Raw genomic sequence first — 27538 nt, forward strand, 5'->3', positions numbered from 1 at the left:
TTAAACATACACTTACCATACAACCCAGTAATTCCACTCCTAGGTATCTACCCAACAGAAATAAAAAAAATATGTCTACACAAAAACTTATATGTGAATGTTCACTGCCAAAAACTAGAAACATCTCAAATGTCCATCATCTAGTGAATGTATAAACAAAAGATTCATCCTTCATCCTTAAAATGATATACTACTCAACAATAAAAAGGAATAAACTACTGATATATGCAATATGAATGAACCTCAAAATATTATGCTAAGTAAGAGAAGCTAGAGACATAAGTCAATATATTGTATGATTCTATTTATATGAAATTTCTAGAAAAGAAAAAAACTATAGGTTATAGACAGAAAAAAGATCTGTGGTTGCCTGGAGCTAGGAATGGGAGCAGGGACTGACTAAAAAGGGGCATGACAGAACTTCTTCCAGTGATGGAAATGACAGAATATTGGATTCTGGTGATAGTATACACCTGTATACATTTACTGCACCTGTATACATTTACTGCATATCATCAATCTCCATATTTAAAAAAAATTTTTTGGGGTGCCTGGGTGGCTCAGTTGGTTAAGTAGCCAACTCTGGCTTTCAGCTCAGATCATCATCCCAGTGTCCTGGTTCGGCTCCACGATCAGTGGGGAGTCTGCTTGAAGATTCTCTCTTCCTCTTTCTCTGCCTCTCCACCCCCTCAACCCCACTCATGTGCACATGCTCTCTCTCTCTCTCTAAAATAAACAAACAAATAAATCTTTAAAAAAAAACAAACACAAACTTTTTTGAGGTCTGTAGAGTTATGAGATTATATTCTACATAACTTTCTGGTGTTCATCCACACCAAGAAGAATATGGGAATATGAAATTCTACATTGTCCAAAATACTTTTAAGACAGTGAGTAATTTCATATGGTTCAACCTAAATATTTGGACAACAATAAGAACGGAGTAGATGAGACAAGATTAATATCAGATAGGCAAAATTAATGAAATAGGAGAGGAAATTTTAATGGAATCTGCATAGACAGAAATCAGGAGAGGAATTTCTAACTTCAACATGTAACAGATGGTCATTGATGGAGACTAGCTTCCAATCTAACACCACAGTTAAGAGTCACATTTCTAACCAATTAGAATTCTAGTCATTGAGCAGAATATAGAACCTCAAGCTGATCATACTAGTTAGATCCAGAGACAGGAGGAGAATTGAGGTTGGTCAAAGGACATCTGCTCAAAATTAAAGTTAGAATTTTTACCCAGATTTGAGGATTTATTCACATATTACTTGTGTAGTTAAAATAAATAGTTTTCAAACTAGTATTACTAGAGCCTCATAGTTCACTGATTTTCTCAATGCCAAATCCTACTCTTCTAGCCAAGTTGTACAAATTCAATTGCTTTCAAGGGTGAAGTGGGTAATAATAGGAGTAAAGTTGAATATACTTTAGGCTTACAGGCATTCAAACTCAAAACTATAAAAATCATTGTGCAGTTTAAACAAAGCATTTCTCAACTTTTAAAAAACTTTGCCTTTCCTTGATAGATAATAAAGATTGCAAACATTTCTTTAAAGTTATTTGAAATTTCACAACACATCAAATAATTGAGACTAAAACCAAATCACAGCAATTATATTCTGAAAATGTTTTTCTAAACTGCAATGGTCCATTACCCTTCCCTACCCCATTTAAAATTATCGCCCCTAAGGGGTGCCTGGGTGGCTCAGTCAAACATCTGCCTTTGGCTCAGGTCATGATCCCAGAGTCCTGGGATCAAGTCCCGCATTGGGCTCCCTGCTCAGCAGAGAGTCTGCTTCTCCCTCTTCCTCTGTCCCCCCTCTACCCGCTGCTTGTGCTCTCTCTCTCAAATAAATAAAATCTTTAAAAATAAATAAATAAAAAATAATGATAATAAAATAAAATTATTGCCCCTAGACCTTATCCTCACCTGGAACTTCAGCATCTCTAAAATTTAAAAACCAGTAACTTTGTAAATACAGATTGCCTCATTTTCTTATTGCCAGTATATTGGCCCTTCAACTTCACCAAAACCTTTACCCGTATCTCTTTTTACTCATTTTGTTAGCCTCCTTTTCTTCAGCAACTCTACTTAGCAATTCCTAGAAATGACTTGTAGTCAGGGCATTTTGACACTCGCTATAACTGTTTTCCCAAATATCAATAACAAACTCTCAAACTTTTCTGTAAATACACCACATCATTTGGAGTTCCCTAAATAAACCACAATCACATACTGTACTTTCTGCATAAAACGTTTTTATTTTTTTTAAGATTTTATTTATTAATTTATTTGAGGAGGAGTGGGGTAGAGGGGGAGGAAAAGAGAGAATTTCAAGCAGACTCCCCACTGAGCACAGAGCCAACAAGGGGCTCAATCTCATGACCCTGAAATCATGACCTGCAACAAAATCAAGAGTCAGAGCTTAACCAACTGAGCCACCCAGGGCCCCTCTTTTTATTGTTATTCATACCTAAAGACCAAGCTCAAGCCACAGCTCCTCTAAAAGCTTTCAGAACAAAGCTTTTCCCCCCACCTGAAACCAAGCCAGGCTTAGTGTTCTCTCCAGCCCCAATTCCTACAACCTCAGCTGTTTCAACTATACACATATTTAATAAGCATACAATTTGGAAATATTTATATTTAATATTAATAAAGGATTTTAAAACTAAAAGAAGCCTTAAAGATCATTTCTGCTAGTCATTATATGATATAGCCATAGCTATCAACCAGATCTTATTAAAAAAAAAATAGATCTCACTGTAAATAAACCTGAAAATGAAAAACTTTCCAGTTCAACCTCTGCAAATAAACATTAAACTGATTCCCAGGAGACTTTCTCAATTTATGGATCTGTGACTATCTGTCAATCCACCAAAGATCTGTCCTTAAGATAAGGAAGGAGTGAGGGTGACTAGCTTGCAGCTTTAAGGCTAATTTCACGTACTGTAAAAACAGTTTGTCAATGGGCTGCTTAGGACTTCCAGACCATATTTCCCATAGTAAATGTTATATTGATATAATCTCAACTGTATTTGATTACTACATAGATAATATATATATATAAAGACTTATGCTGAAAATAGATTCTCAAGTGTAGCCCAGAACCTTATACAACATGCCCATATGTGTGCTCTTGCTCAACCCATCCAAGATGGGATACTTTCTCATTCTTTTTCTCCTCAGTTGTTGTTAATATTTGGACTGGGGAGAAAGGGAAGAGAAAAAGATTTAAATATTGTGTGAAAGGGGAAGTAAGAGGCATAACAAGTTAAGTATTTAGTCAGACAGAAAATACATTTTATTTCCTTATAAATAAGATAAGAAGGGGTATCTCCACCCCTTCTACTATTTGGAAATTCTCTTAGGCTAATAAACTCTGCTTTTAAAAAGTAAATAATGTCTCTAAGCCCCACCAGCAGAAGCATGAGGTAAATCCTATTCATAATTTGAAGGCTTTTCCTATGCATCATTTAGTAAACATTTCTAAAAGATGTAAAACTCATATTAAGCAAAGGAACTAGATGTTTAGCTTTCATAAGCCATTCTAGTACCATATTTCTTAAAAGCTGCATAGAAAGAAAAACAACAAAAATTTCACTGACATATACCTTACTAAATCGCACACCTATTTATCAAAACCTTAATTTTCTAACCTGGAATGTCGGAGACTGTCCTTTTTGTTCTTTGCAGAACACAATGTGCATTCACAGCCAACTGCATGGGGCTTGGGTAGAGATACATCCTGTTTTAACAGCATTGTAAGAATTTCATAGTTGTTACGATGAGCAGCTAAAATGACAGGTGCAACATCCATAGTTGTTGAATACTCAGGATTCTGAATTCGCTCCATTAGTTTCTGAAAAATATTTATATAAATGTCCAAAATTATTATTTGTGACTTCAAAACAACATATTTATCTGAAAATGAAATGAAAAAAAAATCAGAAGGCACAAAGAATACAATAATTATTTTTAAAAATATGATAAACATTTTACCAGGACTAAATTTTTTTTGAAACCTGAAACTCAATTTTAATTAATAAATGCAATATAATCATGACAGACAAAAATCTTCAATAGAACATATTCATACAACTAGAGTTCTGTTTTCCTAACAAAGAAGAAGTGAGGATACCTAGAAAAATACTTTAGAAAAAAGTGTTTAATTTTCACAAGATTATGGAAACATGCATGACAAGGATAAAGAACAAGAATCTTAGAAAAAGAATATAAAGGGAAAAACAGAAATGTTAAAAATAGGCAGAGTACAAATGCATGAGAAAAACTTAAAAATTCCACCTTTATGGCAAACCTTGCCACATTAATAGCAATGAAGTTGCCTGAAAGGGATAAGTAAATAGGAAGCACTCTTCATTTTGTGTAATTCTTTACATATTCTCAATCATTACCTATACTATTTCCTGTTACAAATGCACAAAAACACTAACAATGGTAACTATTATTAATGAGTCCTGAGACTGTTAGTTAGACACCTTACATTTATCATCTCATTTAATCCCCACAATAGTCTGCAAAATTGAGCATTATAATCCCCATGAAGAAACTGAGGCTCAGAGAAGTTAATGTGCCCAAGCTACACAACAGAGTGGCAAAATGCAGGTCAGAACTCAGGTCCGTATTACACCAGAGCCTGAGCTGCTTTCCCTACATGGGCTCATGGGCCTGGTGATGGCATGACATGAGGAAAGAAACATTAGTAAATAAAGAGTCAGGGTTAAATAAAAAGGTTGATTATTGTATGACTATTGCATATTCTTTCCAATACTTCTCACTTTTTCACACGGGTTTTCCTGACAGCTGTTTGATTCCATTGTATAAGCTTATCAAGTTCACAGGGTTTTTTTGGTAATTTTTATTAACATTATAAAAGTAGTACACACATACTATAAAATATCTGAAAAATACAGAAAAGCAGACAGAAGAATAAAAATTCCCATATTCCTACTATGCAAAATACATTTTACAGTATCTCCTTCTAGTCCTTTTTCTATTATACCACCTTTTAAGGACATCTTTGGCATAAGTGATTTGGCATCAATGATTAAAAACAATGGTCCTTATTATTTTGAAATTCAAGGATCCTTCTAATAATTTCATAAAACTATAGCCCAGAATTTCTGGGAAATAAAATTCATGTATAGAACTAGCATGTAATTTAAGAAAATTCATAGACCTGTGTTCAAGATACTTTGTTTTGCTTATTTAAATAACACTACCACAAACATCTTTATGAATACAGCTTTTTTGAAATTTAGGATAAACTCATTAACCACAGAACCCCTGAAGTGCAATAATAGGTCTAAAGGCCATGAACAGTTTTGAAGCTTTTGATATATATTACTAAAGTTCTTTCCATAGTTTATATTTCCAATAATACAGGAATGTACCCATTTCACACTCAAGGTTTACTCACCAGCACTAGACATGGTCATTCCCAATTTACGAGTGAAAAAAACTATCATGAAATATTACTTTCCTTTCCTTTGATTACTAGCTAAGTTTTAATATTTTCTGACATATTTAGCTTTTTTCCCCTTCTTTTATGAATAGTTTCTTTATATACTTCCCATTTATTTATTGGAAACTTCAAATTAATGAATTTATTTAAAAATAACAAAGAAATCTAAAAACTTAGCCCTTTCTCCCCTTATTACTGGTTATAAAGAGAAGAAAATTGTATTTAAATAATGTCTTCATTTTTCCTATAAAACATACTTGACTACATGAAAAACATTATTAGAAGATTGAAATGCATTATTTCATTGCTCATAATATAATCTACATACTATCAAAAAAAACCCATCTGTATTTAAAAAATCAATATTTATCAAAAGACAATTTTGATAAGCTAAGAATACAGAATAAATTCACTGAAATGGTAAAAAAAAAGTATATAAAAATATTTGACATTGCCTGTCAAGAAGTATTAGGGCTGTTAAAATGTGATCTTACTGTCACTAGAAATACTCAAGCAAAGGATGATAACCCTTTTTGTTAGAGATGAAGTACAAAGTGTTCTTTGGCTGAAGGATGAAGACTGCCAGAGCCTCACAAGGCAAGAGTTGACTGGTGGTGCTAATGGTGATGAAATAACGTCAGTCGGTTGCTCCGATACCCTGGCATACTACACCCCACCCTCCCTGCCAAGAAAGTAAACGGGTAAAAAGGGGCTACAAGGTGGAATAAGTATACCGAAATATAACAGTGACTGCGAGACAGATGACAGAAAATCAAATAGGATTCTACACATTTCTGATCATTTGGACAGGCGCTATATTCTTAGCCTTTTTTTCCTCTGTTCTTTTTGGTTTCTCATCACCACTTAAACTAGTTGGTACTATCCTCTGGAGAAAGTCATGCTTACAGAAACTTTGTAATACCTAAATGAAAGTAAAAGATTTCAGTTAATATATGGTAAAGTATGCAATTTAGCAGAGCTTCTCATTGTTCTCAGATAATGGCAGATAATCCACAACCGATTTATAATTCTATCTTAAAACAATATTTTTCTTCAGAGGATAGCCAGTTTACACTACCAGCAATTATTTAAAAACTGCTTGCTTCACTACATCCTCACCAATAATGAATGTTATAATTTTTAAATTTTGATATATAACAAATATCTCATTTTAAAGTAGAATTTATTTGGGGCGCCTGGGTGGTTCAGTCATTAAGCATCTGCCTTCAGCTCAGGTCATGATCCCAGAGTCCTGGGATCGAGCCCCGCATAGGGCTCCCTGCTCAGCAGGAAGCCTGCTTCTCCCTCCCCCACTCCCCCTGCTTGTGTTCCCTCTCTTGCTGTGTCTCTCTCTGTCAAATAAATAAAATCTTTAAAAAAAAAATTTTAAGTAGAATTTATTTGATCATTAGTGACTGTCTTCTTAATTACAAAAGCAATAAAGAAAAATAAAAAGCGTAAGAAAAAAATATCCTTAATTTAGCAATGAGATGACTGCTGTTAGGTAACATTTTGCTACATTTCCATATAGTTCTTTGTCTGTGCATCTTTTTAACCTTGGATCATATTATATGTCCAGTTTACTATTCCCATTTTTTTCACTTCCTATGTCATATTTATTCAGGTTCCTAAATATTCTTTTAAAAATACCATTTTAATATGTATGTAATTTTTATTATTTCCAATCTTTTATTTGGGGATGTTTAAATTGGGTCATATGGTTTTTTCATTGCTACAAGTAAGATCACAATTAACATTCTTCTCCCCATTTCTGACCAGTTCCTAGAAGGGGAAACACTAGATTAAAGAATATGAACATCTTTCTTATTTATGATATACTCTGCCAAACTGCTTTCCAAAATACCCTCCCCACCAATTTGTATTAAACTGTACCACTCCCTTGCCATCAATGATAATTATTTTTAAAAATCTTTACTAATTTGCATTATCAACAATAGCCAAACTATGGAGAGCCCAAACGTCCATCGACTAATGAATGGATAAAGAAGATACATATATATAATGGAATATTACTCAGCCATCAAAAAGAATGAAATCTTGCCATTTGCAATGATATGGATGGAGCTAGAGTATATTATTTTAATATATTATATTAAGTGAAATTAGTCAGTCAGAAAAAGACAAATACCATATGATTTCACTCATATATGGAATTTAAAAACAGATGAAAGTATGGGGAGGCGGGGAAGAAAAGGAGAGAGGGAAATGAATCATAAGAGACTCTTAATGACAGAGAACAAACTAAGCGTTGATGGAAAGAGGTGGCTGGGGGTGGGCTAAATGGGTGATGGGTATTAAGGAGGGCACTTGTGATGAACACTGGGTGTTGTATGTAAGTGATGAGTTACTGAATTCTACTCCTGAAACCAAATTGCACTGTAGGTTAACTAAAATTTAAACAAAGAAATAAAATAATCTTTGCTAATTTGATAAGCAAAAATTAGTATTTCATATCTTATTAGTAGTAAGTTTTAATATCTTATATTTTCTTTTCTGAGATTTTTTTCATGTCCTTTTCTGATCTTGGTGTTTTTCATCAATTTGTCAATTATTAAGATTATGAATTTGTGATATATTTTGAAAATATCTTTGCCAGCTATCCATCTGCTTTCTAAATTTTGCTCTATATCTGAATTCCAGAAATTTAACTTCTATACAGCCAAAGGCTGTGCCATTGCTTTTTATGATTAGAAAGTCTTTCCACTCATAATCAGTTAAATATTCACCTATATTTTCTTCCAGTTTTATGGTTTCACTGTTTATATTTAATTGTTAAATCCATTTGGAAACTAATCTGTATTTTCAACCTAATCTATAGAATGTCCAAAACTAAAAATATTGGTCCACACTGACAAGATTATGGAAATATCACTAATTTTAAAAAGGTTTCCTGAAAGCAAAATTAATTATTCCTGCAAGTATCTACTTACTTTAAGGCAATATTTTACAGAGTAAAAAATATCCATTTCTTTAAAACAAAATAAATTTGGGGGAAGAAAAAAGTGGGAATGGGGCAAGAGATCTATTTTTGGTTTAAAAATCCAAATTAATAAATATTTAAGAGTACTAACTACTATAGTTGGTCTTGATGATCGTTTTGGTCGATGATTAAGTAGTATATCAACAGCTCCCACTACTTCAGAGTCGATTGCCACCAAAAGTGCATCTGCGGACTTTAAAAAAAAAAAAAGGTTAAAAATGAAAATGGAGGATAAAAAGGTAAACTATTTATTTTTACTAATTCTTAAATAAAACTATCTTTAAATTTAAGCTGTATTATGTACAGTAATACTAAATTTTTAAAAATTTAGACTGTCCAAAGAGTACATTTGCTTGCCTTAGCAGTACTTTTGTGTACCATAACACACACAAATTTCTGTGCTGATTTCACTGCATAAGCTGGTAAAAAAAATAAAATAAATGCTTGCTAGAAGGGTTTATTAATGGAACAGTGCTGATCCATGGAGTATTCAAAGCTGAAATTTTTTTTCAAGACCTTTACTTGTGAACTTTGAACCAAAAAGAATCTTAACATTCCAGATCTATTAAAGAAATTGCCAAGAACTATTACTACTGGTAAAGGATTATGTTCATTCTAATAAAAATGATCATCAATGCAACCATGAGGATAAGGGGAGCCCTCTGGTATCAACTTTAAAACCTATATGGCTAACTGAAGTGTTACAAATTTGACATTAATATTAGCAATCTTATCAAGTAAAAGCTGCAAAAAACTAGGCTGCCAATGCTCTTGTAGAAAAGAGGGAGAAGTGACTTTATAGTTTTACTCCCAAACTATCGTTCATTTTGAAACTCCAACTTTGATGGGAGGAAAAAGTAAATAGAAGCTGAGCATTTGGGACTTTCCAACACTCTGTAACAAAGTCTACAGTCCATACTTGGCATACTTGTGACGTCGGGTTTTTGGGTTTCTTTTTGTTTTGTTCTATTCTGTTCTGTTTTAAGGAAAACCATAAAGGCAGAAGGGAAACATGGGGATAAATAATGATTTAATCTAAGAAAGTGCCCTGATTATTTTCAATCTGTACATTTTAAAAACTGTTATAATCCTTAACAACCATTTACATCAACATTCTCTCTCTTGAAAATGAAACTATATCAGATCTTTAGTATTCTTGGAGCTGAAAAGAATAAAGCTTCCATAAACTTTATCTAGATGTCAAAAATAGGACTAAAAACGACAGACTTTACCTGGATACCTAAAAATAGGAATATATCACCCCAAAGAACTGGGGGCCACATTCAACCATTAGGAACTGCCTATGTATTTCCACAGGAAAAACTCCCCATCCCAATGAGAAATTTAATTTTTTATTCCTTAAAACTTTTAAGGTTCACTGGGTTGTATCCTATTCTTTAAATCTAGCATCATTATTCTTCTGCTTTGCAAACATTTTTCTTCAATTTTTACCATACTTGGTCAAGTGAAGCAAACAAAAAGAATTATGTGTTCATTACTACTAAACATTTCATTTATGATAAATTTTAACCTATAAAGCTAACTGTATAGTAATGCTACTGCTCTCCAAGTCAAAACACCAATCAGCTCACTCCAACCATCTGAAACACAGCCATGGATCCAACTGCAAATTTCCAAAAAAACTATATTGAGCTGTCACAAACTAACTTCACGGGCATTATTTCCCAGAAGGAATTGTCTCAACGACACTAAGAGTTGTCTACAAATGAAGGATAACTTGCTTTCCCCAAGTATTCTTCAGATCTTTATTGAATAAGGCAACAGCTAGATAAAAACTAACAAATAGAAAGAAATGAAGAGAAAATTGCTAAAAGCTGACTACTGAAAAGATAAAATACCAGTATAGGAAAACAACTATCAATACAGAGCAGTCAGAAGCCATTTAATATAAGGACAAACATGTTAATAGTTTCAGATTATACAAAGCAAAGTAAAACAATTATATTTTCAATGATTCCCACTTATGATGATAAAGTTAAATTATATTCAGATACACTATTTAGTGAAGAATAAAGAAAGATTCATGTTAAATCTCTCAATGCTTAAAAGGATAAGCTTCAGGTATAAAAATATTTGTGTAAAAAAGTCATGTAAATAAGGAGTTACCATTAACTTATTCTGCACAAATCATGTTATTTGATAAATCAAAGGAAGTTCTGAATGAAAAAAGTTTTAAATTATTTTTAAAATATCTATAGGACAAAATGTCCTCATTAGTTTGTTTCCCAATTTCTCACAAATATTTGACCATCCCTTATTAAAATTTATTCAATATGTATACTTATTATGTATTAATGAGATTGCTTACTATATTCCTTCCCACCTCAGAAAATGTCTTTTCAACAAATCTCATACTCTTTTCTCTAGACTCAGAGTAAGAAGCTTCTTATTTCCTTTCCAAAGCTGTTTTCCACCTTGGTATTCTATTTAATGCTTTTCTGTCTTCTACAGGAACTTGGTCCTTCGTTTACAGAAATACCAGTCCTAGCCTCCATCTCCCAAAATATGAAATACTTCCTCACTCTTTGCTACCTTGACTTGATCCTGTCTTTCTCTTACCACTCAAGTTTTCTTCCTCTCACTTTGTCAAACTTCTCAAATCATGCATATCATTTTCTCTAACTCTATTGATGCCAGTTTCAAAATCCAATGGCCCTTCCTACCCCTTCACTTTCTTTGATTTCTAAGCAACACATCAAAACTGCTCCTTTGGTTTTAACAATGCTGCACTATCCTAACTCCTTTAATGGAACATTTTCCTTCTATTGCCTTTATTAATGTAGATGCTCCCTGAGAAAGAATTAGCACCAGCCATTCGCTCTCCTCTGTAATTTCATCCACTTTCATGATGCAGGTGATCATCCCATGTCCATGACTGCTGTATCTCTCCAGCCTGACCTCTCTCTACAGATGTAATTTCCATCTGTAACTGTCTATTGGAGACTGCTTGATATGCCCAAAATAAACAAGGCTAAAATCCAAATTCACATTTCTCTGCCCCAATCTTGACTTCTTAACTTCCTGTGTTTCTTTTATCCTTCTCCCAGCCACCTATGTTTAACATTTCCAAATCATCTTGGTCTCCTTTTCAATTCTCCCCTCCAAATTTAAATACTAAGTTCTATCAATTTTTCCTTCATAACATCTTTCACATCTGCCATTTTTTCTCCTATCCTTACAGCTACTATCTAGTTCAGGCTTCAACTTCTTCAGACCTGGATTACTATAAAAACTGCTCACCCAAGCTATAGCCTTCTCCACTTTCCATTTTTCAATCTATACTGAACACAGCCACTAAAATACTTTTCCCAAAATACCACTGGACACAACACATCCTTTCTCAAAAATCATTTAATGAGCCCATTTTCTATAAACCCAAATTCCTTAGCCTGGCATTCTGGCCCTTTTCATTTGTTTTGTTTGTTATTTTTCCAGATATTTCCCACTACTATCCAACCCAAATATTTTGTTCAAAAGGCTAAGTCAATTCATTTTCTCAAAAATATACATTGCACATGTCTTTGTTAACAGCTTTCCCCACATCCCCTGTTCTGGAGCGATCTACATATTTTTGAGAGTAGTTTTGGGTAGTAGGTAAAAACATGGACTCTGGAGCCAGAACCTGAGTTCTAATTCCAGCTGGGCCATTTGTGGAGTGTCTTTGGGCAAGTTACCTAAACTTTTTGTACCTTGATTTCCTCCTCCATAATATGGAAATAATAATAGTACCTACCTCATAGGTTGTGAGGACTAAAGAAGTGAATATATTTAAGGTACCTGGCACACAGTATCACTATAAAAATATTGACAGTTATTAATGTTTGAAGGCTGAGCTCAACTGACACTGTTCCATGAAACCTTGATTAGCTCAATCCACAGTGACCTTCTCTTTTCTATGTTTCCAAAATATCTATTGTAAAGCACAAAAGTTTAAGTATAAAACATCGTTTCTCAACAGTGACATTATTGACATTTGGGGCCAGGTAATTCTTTGTTGTAGAGGTCGTCTAGGGCACTGTAGGATGTTTAAGCAGCATACCTAGCTTCTACTCACTAGATGCCAGTAGTGATCCATCCCCCAATTGTGAAACCAAAAATGTTTCCAGACATTATCAAATGTCCCCTGGGGAGCAAAATTGTCCAGTCAAGAACCACTAGTATAACATAAGATAAAGTACATGAAAGCACTTTGTAACCTCAAAGTAACATACAAGGGTCAAGTATTATTACTACTCAGCACTTATCAAATACACGTCTGCATTATTTAATTGATTTGAAACTTGTATGTACACAGTTGACCCTTAAACAATGCAAGAGTTAGAGGTGCTCACCCCCCACATAATTGAAAATCTGCACATAATTTTTAACTCCCCCCAAACTCAACTACTAATAGCCTCCTATTGACCAAAGCCTTACCTATAACATAGTCAATTAACACATATTTTGTATGTTACATGTATTATATACTATATTCTAAAAATAATCTGGAGAAAAGAATATTAAGAAAATCATTAAGGAAGAGAAAATATTTACAGTCCTATACTGTAAAAAATCCATATATACGTAGATCCATGCAGTTCAAATCTGTATTGTTAAAGGGTCAACTATACTTTCATTATCCAATTAGTTTTAATATCCTTTAGTATGGAATTCATGTTTTACTTATTCATTTCCACAATCACACCCAATGGAAGGCCTTGGACATCTGTTGATTGATAGGTAAGACAGAGGTAACCTGAGACAGAACACAGTGAACTGGAAAGAGCATGGGATTTGCAGTCAGAAGACCAGGTTCATATCTTAGCTCTGCCCTCACTTATTTCAGAACTTTGAGCAATTCATTAAAGTCTATGAGCCTCAGTTTTCTGATCTATAAAATGTAGTATCTATATAGGTTGGCTATGATGTTCAAATACGATCAGGAACCATGTGAAAGAACCATGTATATTGCAGAATTATTATATACATAGGATCATATATGTAAAAAGACAAAAATGACAATTATACCATAATACTTCATTTATCCAGAATCATCAGGGTCTTTCTTTATAACTTTATTTTCTAGGTAACTGAAGCTTATGCTTTTAAGTGTTTAACTTTGAAATTTAAACTATTTTGATGGAAGTTTTCTACTTTCAGAAGTACTATACATATTCTTCTATCTTCTAAAACAATAGGTACTGAATATAATTTAACTTTTACTTACTTACTCTGGCCATTGTTGTAAACATTAATTACCATTCTAACATACAACTCCTTAGAGATTATCAGATATGTAATGCTGTTGACCTCTTTATTAAAAGAGTCAGAGGTACTGTGCCCCATTTTGTTTCACTGCAGCCCTCATGCCCCTTCTGTTGCCCCTCTAATTCTCTATGCATTAAAGACTAACTACTGAAGTTTGTTAAAGTTGAAGGAGGGCTCTCATACTCCTATGACTAAAGTTTATAAATGGAAAACTTCATGGCAGCTACTGCTCAGAGATGTTTTTTGTTACTTTCTGATTCTCCGTGGTGTTCTGGGTAACTGAAATTGCTGGGAAGGCAATTTCTTTTTCTACTCTAACTATGTATACATACAGACAGTACCGTATATTGCAATGCATATATATGTACATACAATAAAAATGCACATAGAACTAACCTACTTATATTTTAAAAATCTTCTGTGAGTGCTTCCTGATGCCACTCAAAAAAAAAAAAAAGTCTCATTAATTTGAAGCTACAACAGAGCAATCATACTATTTGAAAGAAAAAAAAAAAGTGCCAGGATTCATGTGCTCCCATCATAAGCAAACCCAAAAGAAAAGGAAAATAATATTATTAAATTTCCTTTCAGAATCTCTTGACTGAATTCTTTCAAGACTTATATGCATGCCTGCTTTTCTGTCTGAACTGATATAAAGACAAACAGAAAGGTCTATATTTTCCAGTTAAAAAAAGAAATTTGTTCATCTTCAGTTATAAACACTAAACTTCAGACAAAAGGAAAACTTAATAAAATTTAACAGGAGAAAATCAAAATCAAATTGAAAATTGCATTGTGAGTCAGGAGCATTTTGTTCTTATGTTTGTAAATTACATGAGCCACAGAACAACCTGTTCCCCTGACACTTCAGAACACTTGTACTATTTTTAGATATATACCATAAATAGTAATAACATAAGTAATAAAAACAAAGTCATCTTTAATAAATCGTGATAATTTACCTCTGTGAGATGTTATAAAACATATAAGGGGAAAGTAAAAATTTGGAGGGAAAAGATAAATCAAGTCAAAATATACTTTTAAAAAAGGCTTTTTTTGTTTTGTTTTTAAAACTTTTAGTGGTTCAAGACAAAATAAAGGGTGAAAGAAAGATAAGAATGAAAAAAACAAAGGAAGGAAAGAAGGAAGAAAGGGGGGATGAAAGGAAACTAGAAAGAAAGAAGAAAACATGGCATATCTAACAGTATTTAGAAGCTACTGGTAGAATTATCTAGCCTTGTACCTGACAACCGTAGTCCAAAAGAAGCTGCAGTATATCCAAGTTTTCGTTTTCAATAGTTATGGTAACAGCATTTCTCCCAAGCACATCTACGCAATTTATGTTCAAGTCACCTGAACTGTTTTCCTCCAAAATCTTTTTAACCATATAATAGTCACCTAAATAACAATATACAAACATAATTAAATATCCAAGACATATTAGATAAGAATGACTGTAAAAACTTAGCCTGTTGATTTAAAATTTAAAAACCTAAACTCATTTTTGTATATGGAAATGTGCAAAGAAAATGTGAACATTTCCTTGCTGAAAACCTTATCCTGATAAAACAGTATGTACATCAGCTGCAAGCAAAAAGAAAAAATTTTAAATGTGCAGTTGAAATAAAAGTTGTTAGTTTAAAATTCACAACTGACTGATTATAAGGAGAGAAACTTTTAGAAGATATTTAAAGCAATAATGTCCATAAGTACAGACTGGAAACTAGAAAAACCTAAGAAGCGTAAAGGATTTAAGTTTTACACCTCAAATACATAAACACATTTACTGGCACATAATAATGGTTAAAAATAAGATCTAAAAACAAGCAGAGGATATTAAGAAGTGGTTTTACAGGGGAAAAGCTAGTTTGGAAAAGCAGTATGAATGTATATATGCTAGTGGGTATGCATAGTAAAAGGGAAGGATGCCAGAAATTCCTTTCCTCTCCTCCCCACTCTCCCAACACACACACACACACACACACACACACACACACACACACACACACAGCCCTTATCTCATTAATGAACCTGTTTACATGGCCAGGGAATATTCAGCTCATAAAACTCTAAGGCAGAACTAGGATTAATGATGGTAAAGGCTCAAGTGAGAATATTTCAAAGTGAAGTTTCACCTGTCAGGAGCATGCAGATTACCTTCTGCCTAGCTCCATTCTGTCTACATCAAAACAACTGACCCATAGGGGAAAATGAGAATAAGTACAGAGGTCATCATTATAGTGCCCATTATATTTGTCTGTTCACCAGCTAGTGCAGTAATTTGGCGGAATAAATCAAAAGAGAAGTGCTAAATAAATAAAGCCAGGTGGGTTTTGTTTGTTTTATTTCATCTAACTTTTGAAACATAGGATGAATAAACCATTTTAAATGACTTGCAAATATAGTTGTCCTTAAAAGTCTATGAATAATAAACAGGAAAAGAACAATTAGAGTGGAAATCACAAGGAAAAAGAAATGAATAATTTCATGATACAGAATGAAAAAACCCTAAAACTGAACTAATTGGGTGAATAAGAAGGAAAAGTAACAGATTTTTGTTAAAACTTCTAACAAATTTGCTATTTTTAGCCAATGACTTTAAAGTCCCCACACATTTTGGAAGAAGTCGAATAGTAGTTTTTTTTTTTTGTTTTTTTTTTGTTTTTTAAAGATTTTATTTATTTGAGAGAGAGAGTGAGAGAGAGAAAGAGCACAAGAGGGGGGAGTGGGAGAGGGAGAAGCAGACTCCCTGCTGAGCAGGTAGCCTGATGCGGGACTCGATCCCAGGACTCCAGGATCATGACCTGAGCCGAAGGCAGTCGCTTAACCAACTGAGCCACCCAGGCGCCCCGAATAGTAGTTTTTTTGATGGTATATTTCCTTAGTTCCCTCAAGAAGAAAACTAGTCACAAAAAGAAATATTTTCCTCATAGCACTACTAATTAATATTTAAACACTTTTGTTCCATGACAAAAACTTACCAAACACTTCACAAAGTGAAGCTCTTAGTCACAAGCTGAACTAATAGTGAACATACAGATAGACCAGTGAAAATTTAGCACTATTACTGGAAAACAATGTTTAAAACCTTATTTCAGGTGATTTCAATATATTAGCGGTCAGAGAATGCCTCCCATAAAAGCTCTGCATTTTCTTTGGTTTCATGATGTGTCTGGGTGAGGACTAATTTATCTAGGGACTCATTAGGCTTTCTGAATCTAAGGACTTCTGCCCTTCATAAATTCTGCAATAATTTCAGCCATTCTCTCTTCAAATACTGCTTCATCCTCATATTACTCTTTTTTCTATTGGAACTTCTATTAAACATTATGTTGGATCATCTCATTCCAACTTCTGTGTCTCTAAAGATTTCTTATTGTTCCTCTTTCTCTCTCTTCTATATTCTTTTTTTTTTTTAAAGATTTTATTTATTTATTTGAGACAGAATGAGAGAGAGAGAGAGAGAGCACATGAGAGGGGGGAGGGTCAGAGGGAGAAGCAGGCTCCCCACCGAGCAGGGAGCCCGATGCGGGACTCGATCCAGGGACTCCACAGGATTATGACCTGAGCTGAAGGCAGTCGCTTAACCAACTGAGCCACCCAGGTGCCCTCTCTCTTCTATATTCTTGATAATTTCTTCAAATCTTCCAGTTACTTATTATTTTTTATTAACCCATTCATTTTTAATGACTATTTTTTTACTTAAGTTTTATTGGATTCCTTTCCAAATCTTTTGATTTCATTTCTTACGTTTTCATTTCCTTAAGATTTTAGTCATTTTATTTATTTTTATTTTTTTAAGATTTTATTTATTTATTTGACAGACAGGGAGATAGCGAGAGAGGGAACACAAGCAGGTGGAGTGGGAAAGGGAGAAGCAGGGAGAAGCAGGCTTCCCACTGAGCGGGAAGCCTGACGTGGGGCTCGATCCCAGGACCCCGGCATCATGACCTGAGCCTAAGGCTTAATGACTTAGCCACCCAGGCGCCCCAGATTTTAGTCATTTTAAACATACTTATTTTATGATTTCTATATGGTAATTATCTAAGGCCTCAGGGATTTAATCCTATGTGTTGTGTCTACTGACTCATTCTTGAGAATGGGTGACTGTCTTCTGAATTTTTTAATTGGGTGTTGCAAACTCTTCATGCAGATTAACTGTGGGAATCCTGGCAGCCTAGTTTGAAAGGTTGTAACATCAAGGATGTTTTGTTTCCTTCTTCTGGATAACTCAGAGGTTTTGCTATCCTATCAATCTTTTTTATATTTATTTCTCAGTTTAGGTTTTCACAGACCAAGTAGGTAATATTAAACTCCAAGCCCTGGGGGCACCTGGATGGCTCAGTCGGTTGAGTGTCTGTCTTCAGCTCAGGTCATGATCCTGGAGTCCCAGGATCAAGCCCCATGTTGGGCTCCCTGCTCGGTGGGCAGTCTGCTTCTCCCTCTCCCCCTGCCCCTTCTCTCACTCTCTCTCAAATAAATAAATAAAATCTTCTTTAAAAATTAAAAACAAACAAACAAACAAACTCCAAACCAACAAGAGTGAGGACTACAGCTGCAAATTCTTACTTACAAGCTTCTCTGTAGTCTCCCAATGCTGGTGGGTGGGTTCTTTTCTTCATCTACCCCTTTGCTACAGGTACCGTGCTTTAAGGATCCTGATTTTATGCATGGATGTTGTGCTAATTTCCCACTTTGTACAAACACAAGGCCTTATAACCTGTTTCCATATGGGCATTGAAATTCAAATCCCTATAATGCCTGGACCAATAACTAACTCTTGCCCCATCCACACAGAGCAGCCAAAATGTTAGCTCACACACTCCTCTGTTTTTCAGTCTTTTCCTCATTTTTGGATCATGAGTGTTTCCTTAATTTCCTGAAAGCTCAGCTGTTCACTTAAATGGACATTTGTTATATTTTAACTGGCATTTCTAGGTGATTTGAAGCAGAAGGGTTTTCAGATTATCTAGTCAGCCATTTGTCAGAGACAGAAAAGTATAAAGAATTGTATAAGTACAATTCTTATAAAATTTTATAAATTTCAGGTATAGCAAATGGAAAGAAACAACTGCTACCTGTTTTAAAACTTCAGATTGCTGTTTCAAGAGTAATTGTATTCAGATGTCAGATATTCTAGCTTTAGGTTTCAGAGACTATATCCATCACAGTCAGGGGACTATACGAGAAAATAAAACTTAAAAAATCAAACCAAGTAAGTAATTTTCATCCCTAAAAATAAAAAGTTCCACCCTGCGACAGCTGACATACTCATGCAAATGAAAAATTACATGCTATAGTCATAGAACCTATAGGAAAGTAGAGTGGTTTCTAAGTATTCTACCTAAGTTTACATTTGCAAGCCATTTAAAACAATGTGCTACATTGCTAAGCCCAGAACAGTCTTAATATTTAGGATGAGTGTATATGTACAAAGAAGTTAGTAAATTTAAAATACATAGCAAGAAGCTAGTTATAGAGCAAGGATTACAATTTAAATGCCTTTTTATGTCAAATATCTGAATGCTTTTCATTTTATATTGAAGTTGCTTTTAAGAGTTACATAAATCGTTTGTCTTTTAAAATGTAATATATACAAGGAAATGCAACATAATCTGTTTACCTTTTGGCTAGATGGTTCTTTCTTCGGTGAAGGAAAAATAAACGTTTCAATCAATTCCACTAGTACACCAATTTAATAGCAAGCCTTCTCAGCTCCCTCTCCAAAATAGTTCCCATATTCATCCACTTGTATCCATGTATACTGCTACCCACGGTCAAAGCCACTATCATCTCTTTCCTGGACTCTGCAATAGACTCTTTACTGAAATAGCTGCCAATACTCTAATACAAAGCTCAACACACTTTTTCTACAAAGAGCCATATAGTAAATATTTCAGGCATTATGGGCGATATCATCTCAAGTTGCAAATATTCAAGTCTGCCCTTACAGCACAAAGGCGGCCACAGACTACATATACACAAATGAATTCCAATGTGTTCCAATAAAACTTTTATTTGTGAACACTAAAGTTCAAATTTCATATAATTTTCCTATTATAAAATATTATTCTTCTCTTGACTTATTCCCAACCATTTGAAATGTAAAATGTAAACTATTTTTAGCTCACAGGCCTTAGAAAAACAGGTGGTAAGGATTTGGCCTGTGGGCCATAGTTTGCCCACCTTGCTCTAGCCCCTGCTCTAGTCCCACCCCTTTAATCCACTGTCCACCTAGCAGCCAGAGTGATCTTTTTTAAATTAAAATCACTCAATTCCCAAAAATCTTGAGATTTCCCATCACACCTAAAATAAGTGCCAAAATTTTCATTGTGGCTTACTAAGCCCTATGGCACTTGAGCTTTGCTACCATTCCCTATTAACCTCGTGCAACTCTCCTGTTTACTCACTATGATCTTTCTAGACCAATGTTTTCCAAAATGCAGGTTGCAACCCACCAAGAGTCATGAAATCAATGTAATGAGTACTAAACAATTTTTAAAAATAAAATAATATATAAAACACCAGGGTAATCTCATGGATCTTTAGCAATCAGTTCACCCTGGCCAGCTGTGATAAACCCTTAAGAAATACAGTGGAGAGGGGCGCCTGGGTGGCTCAGAAGTTAAGCGTCTGCCTTTGGCTCGGGTCATGATCCCAGGGTCCTGGGATCAAGCCCCACATCGGGCTGCTCCGCGGGAAGCCTGCTTCTCCCTCTCCCGCTCCTGCTCCCCTGCTTGTGTTCCCCTCTCTCACTGTGTCTCTCTCTATCAAATAAATAAATAAAATCTTTAAAAAAAAAAAATACAGTGGAGAAATGTTACAATATCAATTAAGAATAGATGATTCCATCTCTTCTTCATTGGCATCTCACTGGCATATGATGGTAAATTTTAGTGTCACTATAATGGGAGCATTAATGTTGATCAGTTTAGTTTAATTTTATAGTATCCAAATTTTCAGTTAGTTGTGAAGTATGGGAGAATTTATGTCAAAAAAATCTGTAAAGCTTTTCAAACTAAGTTTCTGTAACAAACTTTTTGAGTGTGTCAACTGCAACATTCTAATTGAACTATTACTAAAGACACTTAAAAAAAGATTTTATTATTAAAAGGAAAAAGAATAACAAAGTAAAAAAAATACAAAGACATGATCAAATTTAGTTGCTGGATTTGTAAATACAAATCGTGACAATAATGATTAAAATGTTAACTCTATAGCAAACTTCAAATTAGTTTGAACCAAATTCTAAAAAGAAAAAAAATACAAGACTTTTACAGTGAAGGTGACTTAAAAATGTAGTTTTACCCAAATGTGCAAAACCCAATATTTCTCATAAACCCCAATGTTTTATAATCATAGTTATAAATGAAACCTTAAAACTTAAAGATACTCAAAAACATGGTATGTTTGAATATTTTTGAAAAAAGACAATTATTACTGTAAGTTCTTAGCCATTTATGACTGTTAATGAAGACTATTAATGATAATGAATATCATCTGGCAAAGGAGCAAAGATTCACTCTGCTGTAGGAAAAAAATTATACTTACAGCATAGAAGGTGATGCTTTTTTTATAGTAAGTTAGTTGACAAATTAAAAATTATTAACAGTATACTCTTGTATCTATTAGAAAAACAATTAGAAGCAATGTTTATTTTGTAATTAGAGTCTGGTATATGACTGGTATATGATGCAATTCAGTGATGTTGCAAGTTGTATAAAATTTTAGTTTACATCAATTAGCTAAAAAAGTCCCATCAAATATATTAAGTAAGGTCTTATTAAAATGGCAGTTTAGTATTACTTCTCCCAGAAATGCTGCCCACTTTAAAAGCATGCTTAGTCCAAAGTTATGCAAATTCATCAAGGCACCCTTCCACACAACGCAGCAAATCCTACTACAAAGGTGATGTAAGACCTCAGACGAGATTGAGCCCAAGGACAGCTCTCTCCATCCCTCCTGTGCCCTCAAGCTGAAATTTCAAGAAGGGCATCCTGACTTATTAATTGCGAACAGAAATTTCCTGAAAATGCCCTTCATGGGGAATTGGAAGGTCCTAAATCCGGACTAAGTCCTTTCATTATTTCCTTTCTCTGCACAAGAACTGATCATTAGCAAATTAAAGGGTTAATATAGGTTTAGCTTGTGAACATATACTAAAAGCTACCATCTACTCAAGTTACATTAAAAGAGGTAAATTAACATGAACTGTACTTAGTTAGGCATTCCCCAAACCAATGTAGTAACCCTTTCTCCAGCCATCAGGCCTGAGTAAACCACAGGCTCCCACAAATAAAAGTGGCTCATTATCACATTAACTCTCAATGAGAGAGGAAAGAGGTGGTCATAAGAATCCTGCTTAATATTTCATAAAATAGCCAGCTCTTGTTTCAATTATCTTTCACCTCTGAGTTGCAGTGTTCTATGTCTATAAAGAATATGAATGTGCTTTCTGAGAATATTACTGGGGGCGGGGAACATACTTAACTTGATTGTCACTAGTACAGGAACTTTGACTTCTTCTAAATTTTATACAAAGAACCAATGATACATGATTCTGACCCACTTTCAAGATAAATAAGAGCCACTATTAAGCAGCCACTACCTGGAGATCAGCACTTACCTAGATATATTGAGCTCATTTTTCATAAAGCCAGCTATACAAACAATAAAATCAAACATAAAATCTTTTTTTCCTATTTTTTTCCTTTACTCCTTAATCTGTACACACCCATCCACTAACATCCACTAACATACACATAACCAAAATCTCCATAATTTTTGCTTTAGGAATTCTCCCTAAATGGACTATATGATAAACATTTTGTACACTTAGAGTAGGATTGCTAAATGAAAAGGATGAGAAACATAGATACGACAGTGTGGATTTGTTCTAGTGCTATTAAATCTTTTCACTTTTATTGGATAAATATAATCCACACAATCAAGGTTTATAAAACATTCATAGAGAGCAAGTTTAATCTCCAGCTAGTAAAGCCAAATTTGGATACGTCTTTTCTAACACAAATGATTTTCATTCATTCAACTATAACTAGATCAATACAACATAATGTCTAAGAGTGCAGGCTCAAGCAGATCTAAGTTCTACCACTTCCTAGCTAATGTAACCTTGGGCAAAGTGATTTTAAAATTTTGCTAAGCCTCATTTTCCTCATTTGTAAAATAGGTATAACAACAGATCTGGCTCATGGGGTCGTCAGGATAAAATGAAATAATCTATGAAAAGCATATACACTCTACCCTAATGGCTGTTTTAGCAAATATTTGCCATTCAGTTTGATGAAAGCTCCAATGTAATAGTGGAAGCTATCGCTACTTCAAGAAATTTCTTACTTTTAGATTAAAAGTAAAATACACTAAAAAAGGCTTAACAGTATTAGTGAATATAAACATGTAAGCAAATAAAAATACTGCTATAACTCAAATTTATTTTTTCAATGTAAATTGTATACCATACACATATGTAATTTAAACCATTTTTCCAAATCTAAGCCAAGAATTCATTTCAACATACCTGAAAGAGAAAATACCTATTTAATCTCACTCATTTAAAAAAATGTTTAATTTATAGAAGGGTAAAAAAAAAAAAACATGCATATTTACCTTCCACCCCACCCCCAAAAGCTAAATCTCTCCAAGGATCTTAATGTTATAAAATGGGAAATTGGCAAAGAATAGGAAGCTATTTCAATAACACTACTGGATACGCTACAAAACTATCATATATGAAAACTTTCATTTGAGGTATACCATGCAATAATTCTAAATATACATACCATATAAGTACTTTCTCCAACCACATTCCATTATGACATTCCTCTGTCCTCAGTTGACAGCAATATTAAATTCCCTTTCTTGACATACTTTGTTTGCTTTAAAATAACCACAGCTCAGTAAGCTGGGGTAGATGCAGCAGCCACTTACTCATTCTAGTACAACACAGTCTTGTCCCTTCCCCTCTCAGAGAATTTTTGAGGGAAGAGAACTCAGATAATCCACGGCAGTAATACTAAGTAATTTTACATAATCCACAGACAGTGACTTTTGTGAGGTTATAAACATATATTTTGTTTCTTTACATTTCCAAGACTATTCAAAGTTGTGTCCATGGTGGACTTTAACAAAAGCTTTCATAATATAATTTAAGACTATTACATAAGAACATAAAAGTGTCTGACAAGAGACATAGGTGGACTGTTTATATGTTAATGTGTTTTCAAAAAGTTGTGTAAATAAAATCCTATTTCAAAAGCAGTAAGAGAGGTGAGAAAGGCTGTGATTTATTAAAAACACACTCACACATACAAACAAAAAATCCTCTGTAGTTAAGCTTTTCACAGGGTAAGTTGCCCTTTGAGTTTATGTTTGGAAGTTTGCAGGATCCTAAACAGAGTATTCCTAAGTTAGCATGGCCATTGTAAGGCAACTTAATATTCAGAAAGAGAAAAATTACAGCATTTTCTTATATGTGGGAAATAAAAGCCCTCTTAGGGCAATCAATTTCCCATTCCTTTTATTATATGCATCAATATAAAGCATGCTTAAGTGAAGAGATTTTATTATGGCCATAAAAGTGATTGATTTCTACTTGTTTTTTTTTTTTTGAAAGAAAAACACACTAAATACATTCCACAGTTTTGCCTGTAATTGTTTTTGCACGACCATTTTTTCCCGAAGGTTCAAGGGCAATAAACCTTCTTCTCCAATGAAAGCACGAACAAAGTTCCGTAAATTAAAAAAAAAAAAAAAAGTTTGGCACTAAGGCATAACTTCTCCAGTCCTATCTTCATCTCCACCCAGGATACTGACATACCTAAATCCCATTCAACAGTCATTGAACACCAAGGCAATGGGTGGCTAAAGCTAATAATACCCGTACGGGTTTAAAGAAAAACAAAAACAAAAACCAGGTGAGAGCCCATAAACACGAGGAACCTTAAGCAAGGTCATGGAATTTTCTAACTAGAAGGTCCCAAACTAGACAAACCCTGTGGGATTCCAGAAAGAAAGAACAGAAGCTCGGAGAGGGAGACCAGGTCATTCGGGGGGTTAGTAGCAGAGGCGGAGGTCTGGGTCGGCAAGTCGCTACCTAAACACCGGACCCCACAAAGGGAGGCCACGGCCAGAACCGCCCCAGATGCGGTGCTCCGAGGGCTGCACCCCGGCTGCTCCCGCCCGCCAGCTCCACACTCACAGGGCAGAGGCGGTGCCGGGTGGCCCGGGAGAGGCAGCGGGCGAGGCGGTACAGAAGCTCCGCGCGTGAGGAAAGAATGACCCAAGGTGAGGCTGGGGAAAGGGTGAAGGGTGTGGAGGGCAGGGGCGCCCAGAAGTGGAGAAAGGGGCCTAGCTCTCACCCTTGTCGCACGCCAGCAAGAAAAGCTTCTCATTCAGGGTGTTCTCCTCCTTCACCTCCCGCACATCCTTCAGCGCCATCACCTCGTTCGGCGACGAAGAGGAGGATGGGGAGGAAGGTAGGGAGGAGGAGGAGGCGCCCGAGAGATCCGTGCTCGGGTACAGAGCCGCCATCATCGCGGCCCATGAAGGGGGCAGGCCAGGAGACGGGGGCGGGGCCCCCACCAGCCCCGACCTCGACCCCAGCCCCGCCCCAGGGCTGGAAAAGGGATGAGTCGTTCCCACGGCCGCCTCAGTGCGCGGCCCGTTGGCCCCAAAGGGCGTAGTCTCCCCTCGGAGCCAGCACTCGCCCTCCACTGACAGCCCCAGACTGGTGGCGGCGCATGCGCGGCTCCGGGGCCAGCGCCCCCTCCCCAGTCGCCGGCGCCCGGGCCGAGCCGGTCCGCGCCCCTCCGGGGATGACAGAGTGGCGCGCGCCAGGGCGGCAGCTGAGCGCGGGGCCGTGCCAGGAGGCGCAGGGGCCGCGCTGGGGGCGGCCCGGCCCGGGAGGAGGATTAAAGATCTGTGGGAAAGGAGCTCCGAGAGCGATTCTGCGCACGTCGGGCTCCCGGGCTGTGGGAACCGCCAACCCAGCTGCGCCCGGAGATGTTCGCGACTCTCCTCACGTCATCTTCCGCTCTGCTATAGCGACGACAACGGGGCGGGCTCGGGGGCGTGGCCGTTGTGGGGGGCGGGGTCTACGTGCGCCACGCCCCCGGTCCTCGCCAGCCCGCTGCAGCTTCCAAAGGTTTCCAGTTGGTGAGGGCTAAGTGAACAGCCCAGTGCGGCCTTTCCCCACCCGGGTTGTTGAGGTAATTTCCCTGCGGTCCCCTGCTGCATGTAAACATGCAGCGGTATGGTTACTGAACCTCTGACGACTTAATGTTTTAGTCGAACCCCCCTTGTGGAGTTGTCTAATTATTTCGTGTTGGTCACGCCGCTAGACTTGTGCTTGTGTGTGTGTGTGTGTGTTTGGACTAGCTATACTCATTTCTAGACTATTTTTTCAACTTGTTTGTGATATAAAATTGGCATAACATTCTTGATGTCATACATTTATTCGCATGTAATTCAAGTGTACCAACATGTAGCCATTGGATAAGCACATTTTTAGCATCTACAGTCATTCCAGTGGTTTCTTCACATTTATAAATTTGATTTTTAAAAATGTGTGAGGCAAAAGCTAACTGAAGCACAGTAAGTACTACTTTCTTGAATAATTTTTTTTAAAGATTTTATTTATTTGAGAGAGAGAATGAGATAGAGCATGAGAGAGGGGAGGGACAGGGGGAGAAGCAGACTCCCTGCTGAGCAGGGAGCCCGATGTGGGACTCCATCCTGCGACTCCAGGATCATGACCTGAGCTGAAGGCAGTCGCTTAACCAACTGAGCCACCCAGGCGCCCTCGAATAATTTTTTTTTTTTTTTTAAAGATTTTATTTATTTATTTGACAGAGAGAGACACAGCGAGAGAGGGAACACAAGCAGGGGGAGTGGGAGAGAGAGAGAAGCAGGCTTCCCGCGGAGCAGGGAGCCCGATGCGGGGCTCCATCCCAGGACCCTGGGATCATGACCTGAGCTGAAGGCAGACGCTTAACGACTGAGCCACCCAGGCGCCCCCTCGAATAATTTTTTTTTTAAGCAAGCTTTTATTTAAGGCAGATTCTTGCACCTTTAAAAGCTAGGGGGTAAAACTACAACTCATGTCTTTAATAATTCTTATTGCTTCCCACAACTATACAAAAATCAAAATTGTGCCCTCACTGCTTTAGGTTTTTAAAGGCAATAAATTTACATCAGAATATCTTATATTTGAGGGAAATACTTCCTATTCAGGTTGATTTATTCCATCTCTGTTCTTGCCATCACTAACTCCCAAATTTCCCAAATATATCTTTCTCACAATTCAAAGTACTCTTTATATCTTCTCTTATAGGAGTCCTTAGGTAGATGACAAGATTGCCCACCTTCCCATTGTCATGTGTTTACTTCAAAATAGTCAAAATTATCTATTGAATCCTTTTAGCTTTTTCTTATCTCTAATGTATCATAAATCTTCCCCATTCTATATTGTTTCCAAGTTTGCATATTTGGTGGAATGTCAAAATTGTTCATTGCTAATTTGTACCCATTGAACACAGAGGTACATATGTGGGTTTATATGTGTGCTTACTTACACACTCTTCATAGTCTAGTAAAATTTTAATTCTAATGCTGACCCATCCAAAAGTTCCAGAGTATTGAAAGATAAAAATTCAGGTAGCTCCAAGTATAAAAACCACTTTACTCTGAAGTCTTTTCAAGCTTCTGGGCTTGTGATTTCTCATCCATAAGAACACCCCCAGGGGCTGGATTAATT

The 27538-nt window shown here is 35.8% G+C and overlaps 1 protein-coding gene across 5 annotated transcripts in view; it reads right to left on the bottom strand.

The window, feature by feature from the left end:
* TRPC1 (transient receptor potential cation channel subfamily C member 1) overlaps nucleotides 1-25804 on the bottom strand; it is a 70470-nt gene extending 44666 nt beyond the window's left edge. Inside the window, exons 1-4 of one of the 5 annotated variants that reach the window (XM_032408533.1) lie at nucleotides 25143-25804; nucleotides 15008-15162; nucleotides 8588-8689; nucleotides 3670-3872 (exon numbers count right to left, since the gene is read on the bottom strand). In XM_032408533.1, coding sequence (XP_032264424.1) covers nucleotides 3670-3872; nucleotides 8588-8689; nucleotides 15008-15162; nucleotides 25143-25317 — 635 coding nt within the window. In that variant the 5' untranslated portion in view covers nucleotides 25318-25804. The other 4 variants (XM_032408534.1, XM_032408535.1, XM_032408537.1 and 1 more) reach the window with 4 other exon arrangements.
* Nucleotides 25805-27538: the final 1734 nt, after the last annotated feature.

Source organism: Phoca vitulina, unplaced genomic scaffold (assembly GCF_004348235.1).
Source record: "Phoca vitulina isolate PV1807 unplaced genomic scaffold, GSC_HSeal_1.0 scaffold10, whole genome shotgun sequence".
Taxonomy (NCBI): domain Eukaryota; kingdom Metazoa; phylum Chordata; class Mammalia; order Carnivora; family Phocidae; genus Phoca; species Phoca vitulina.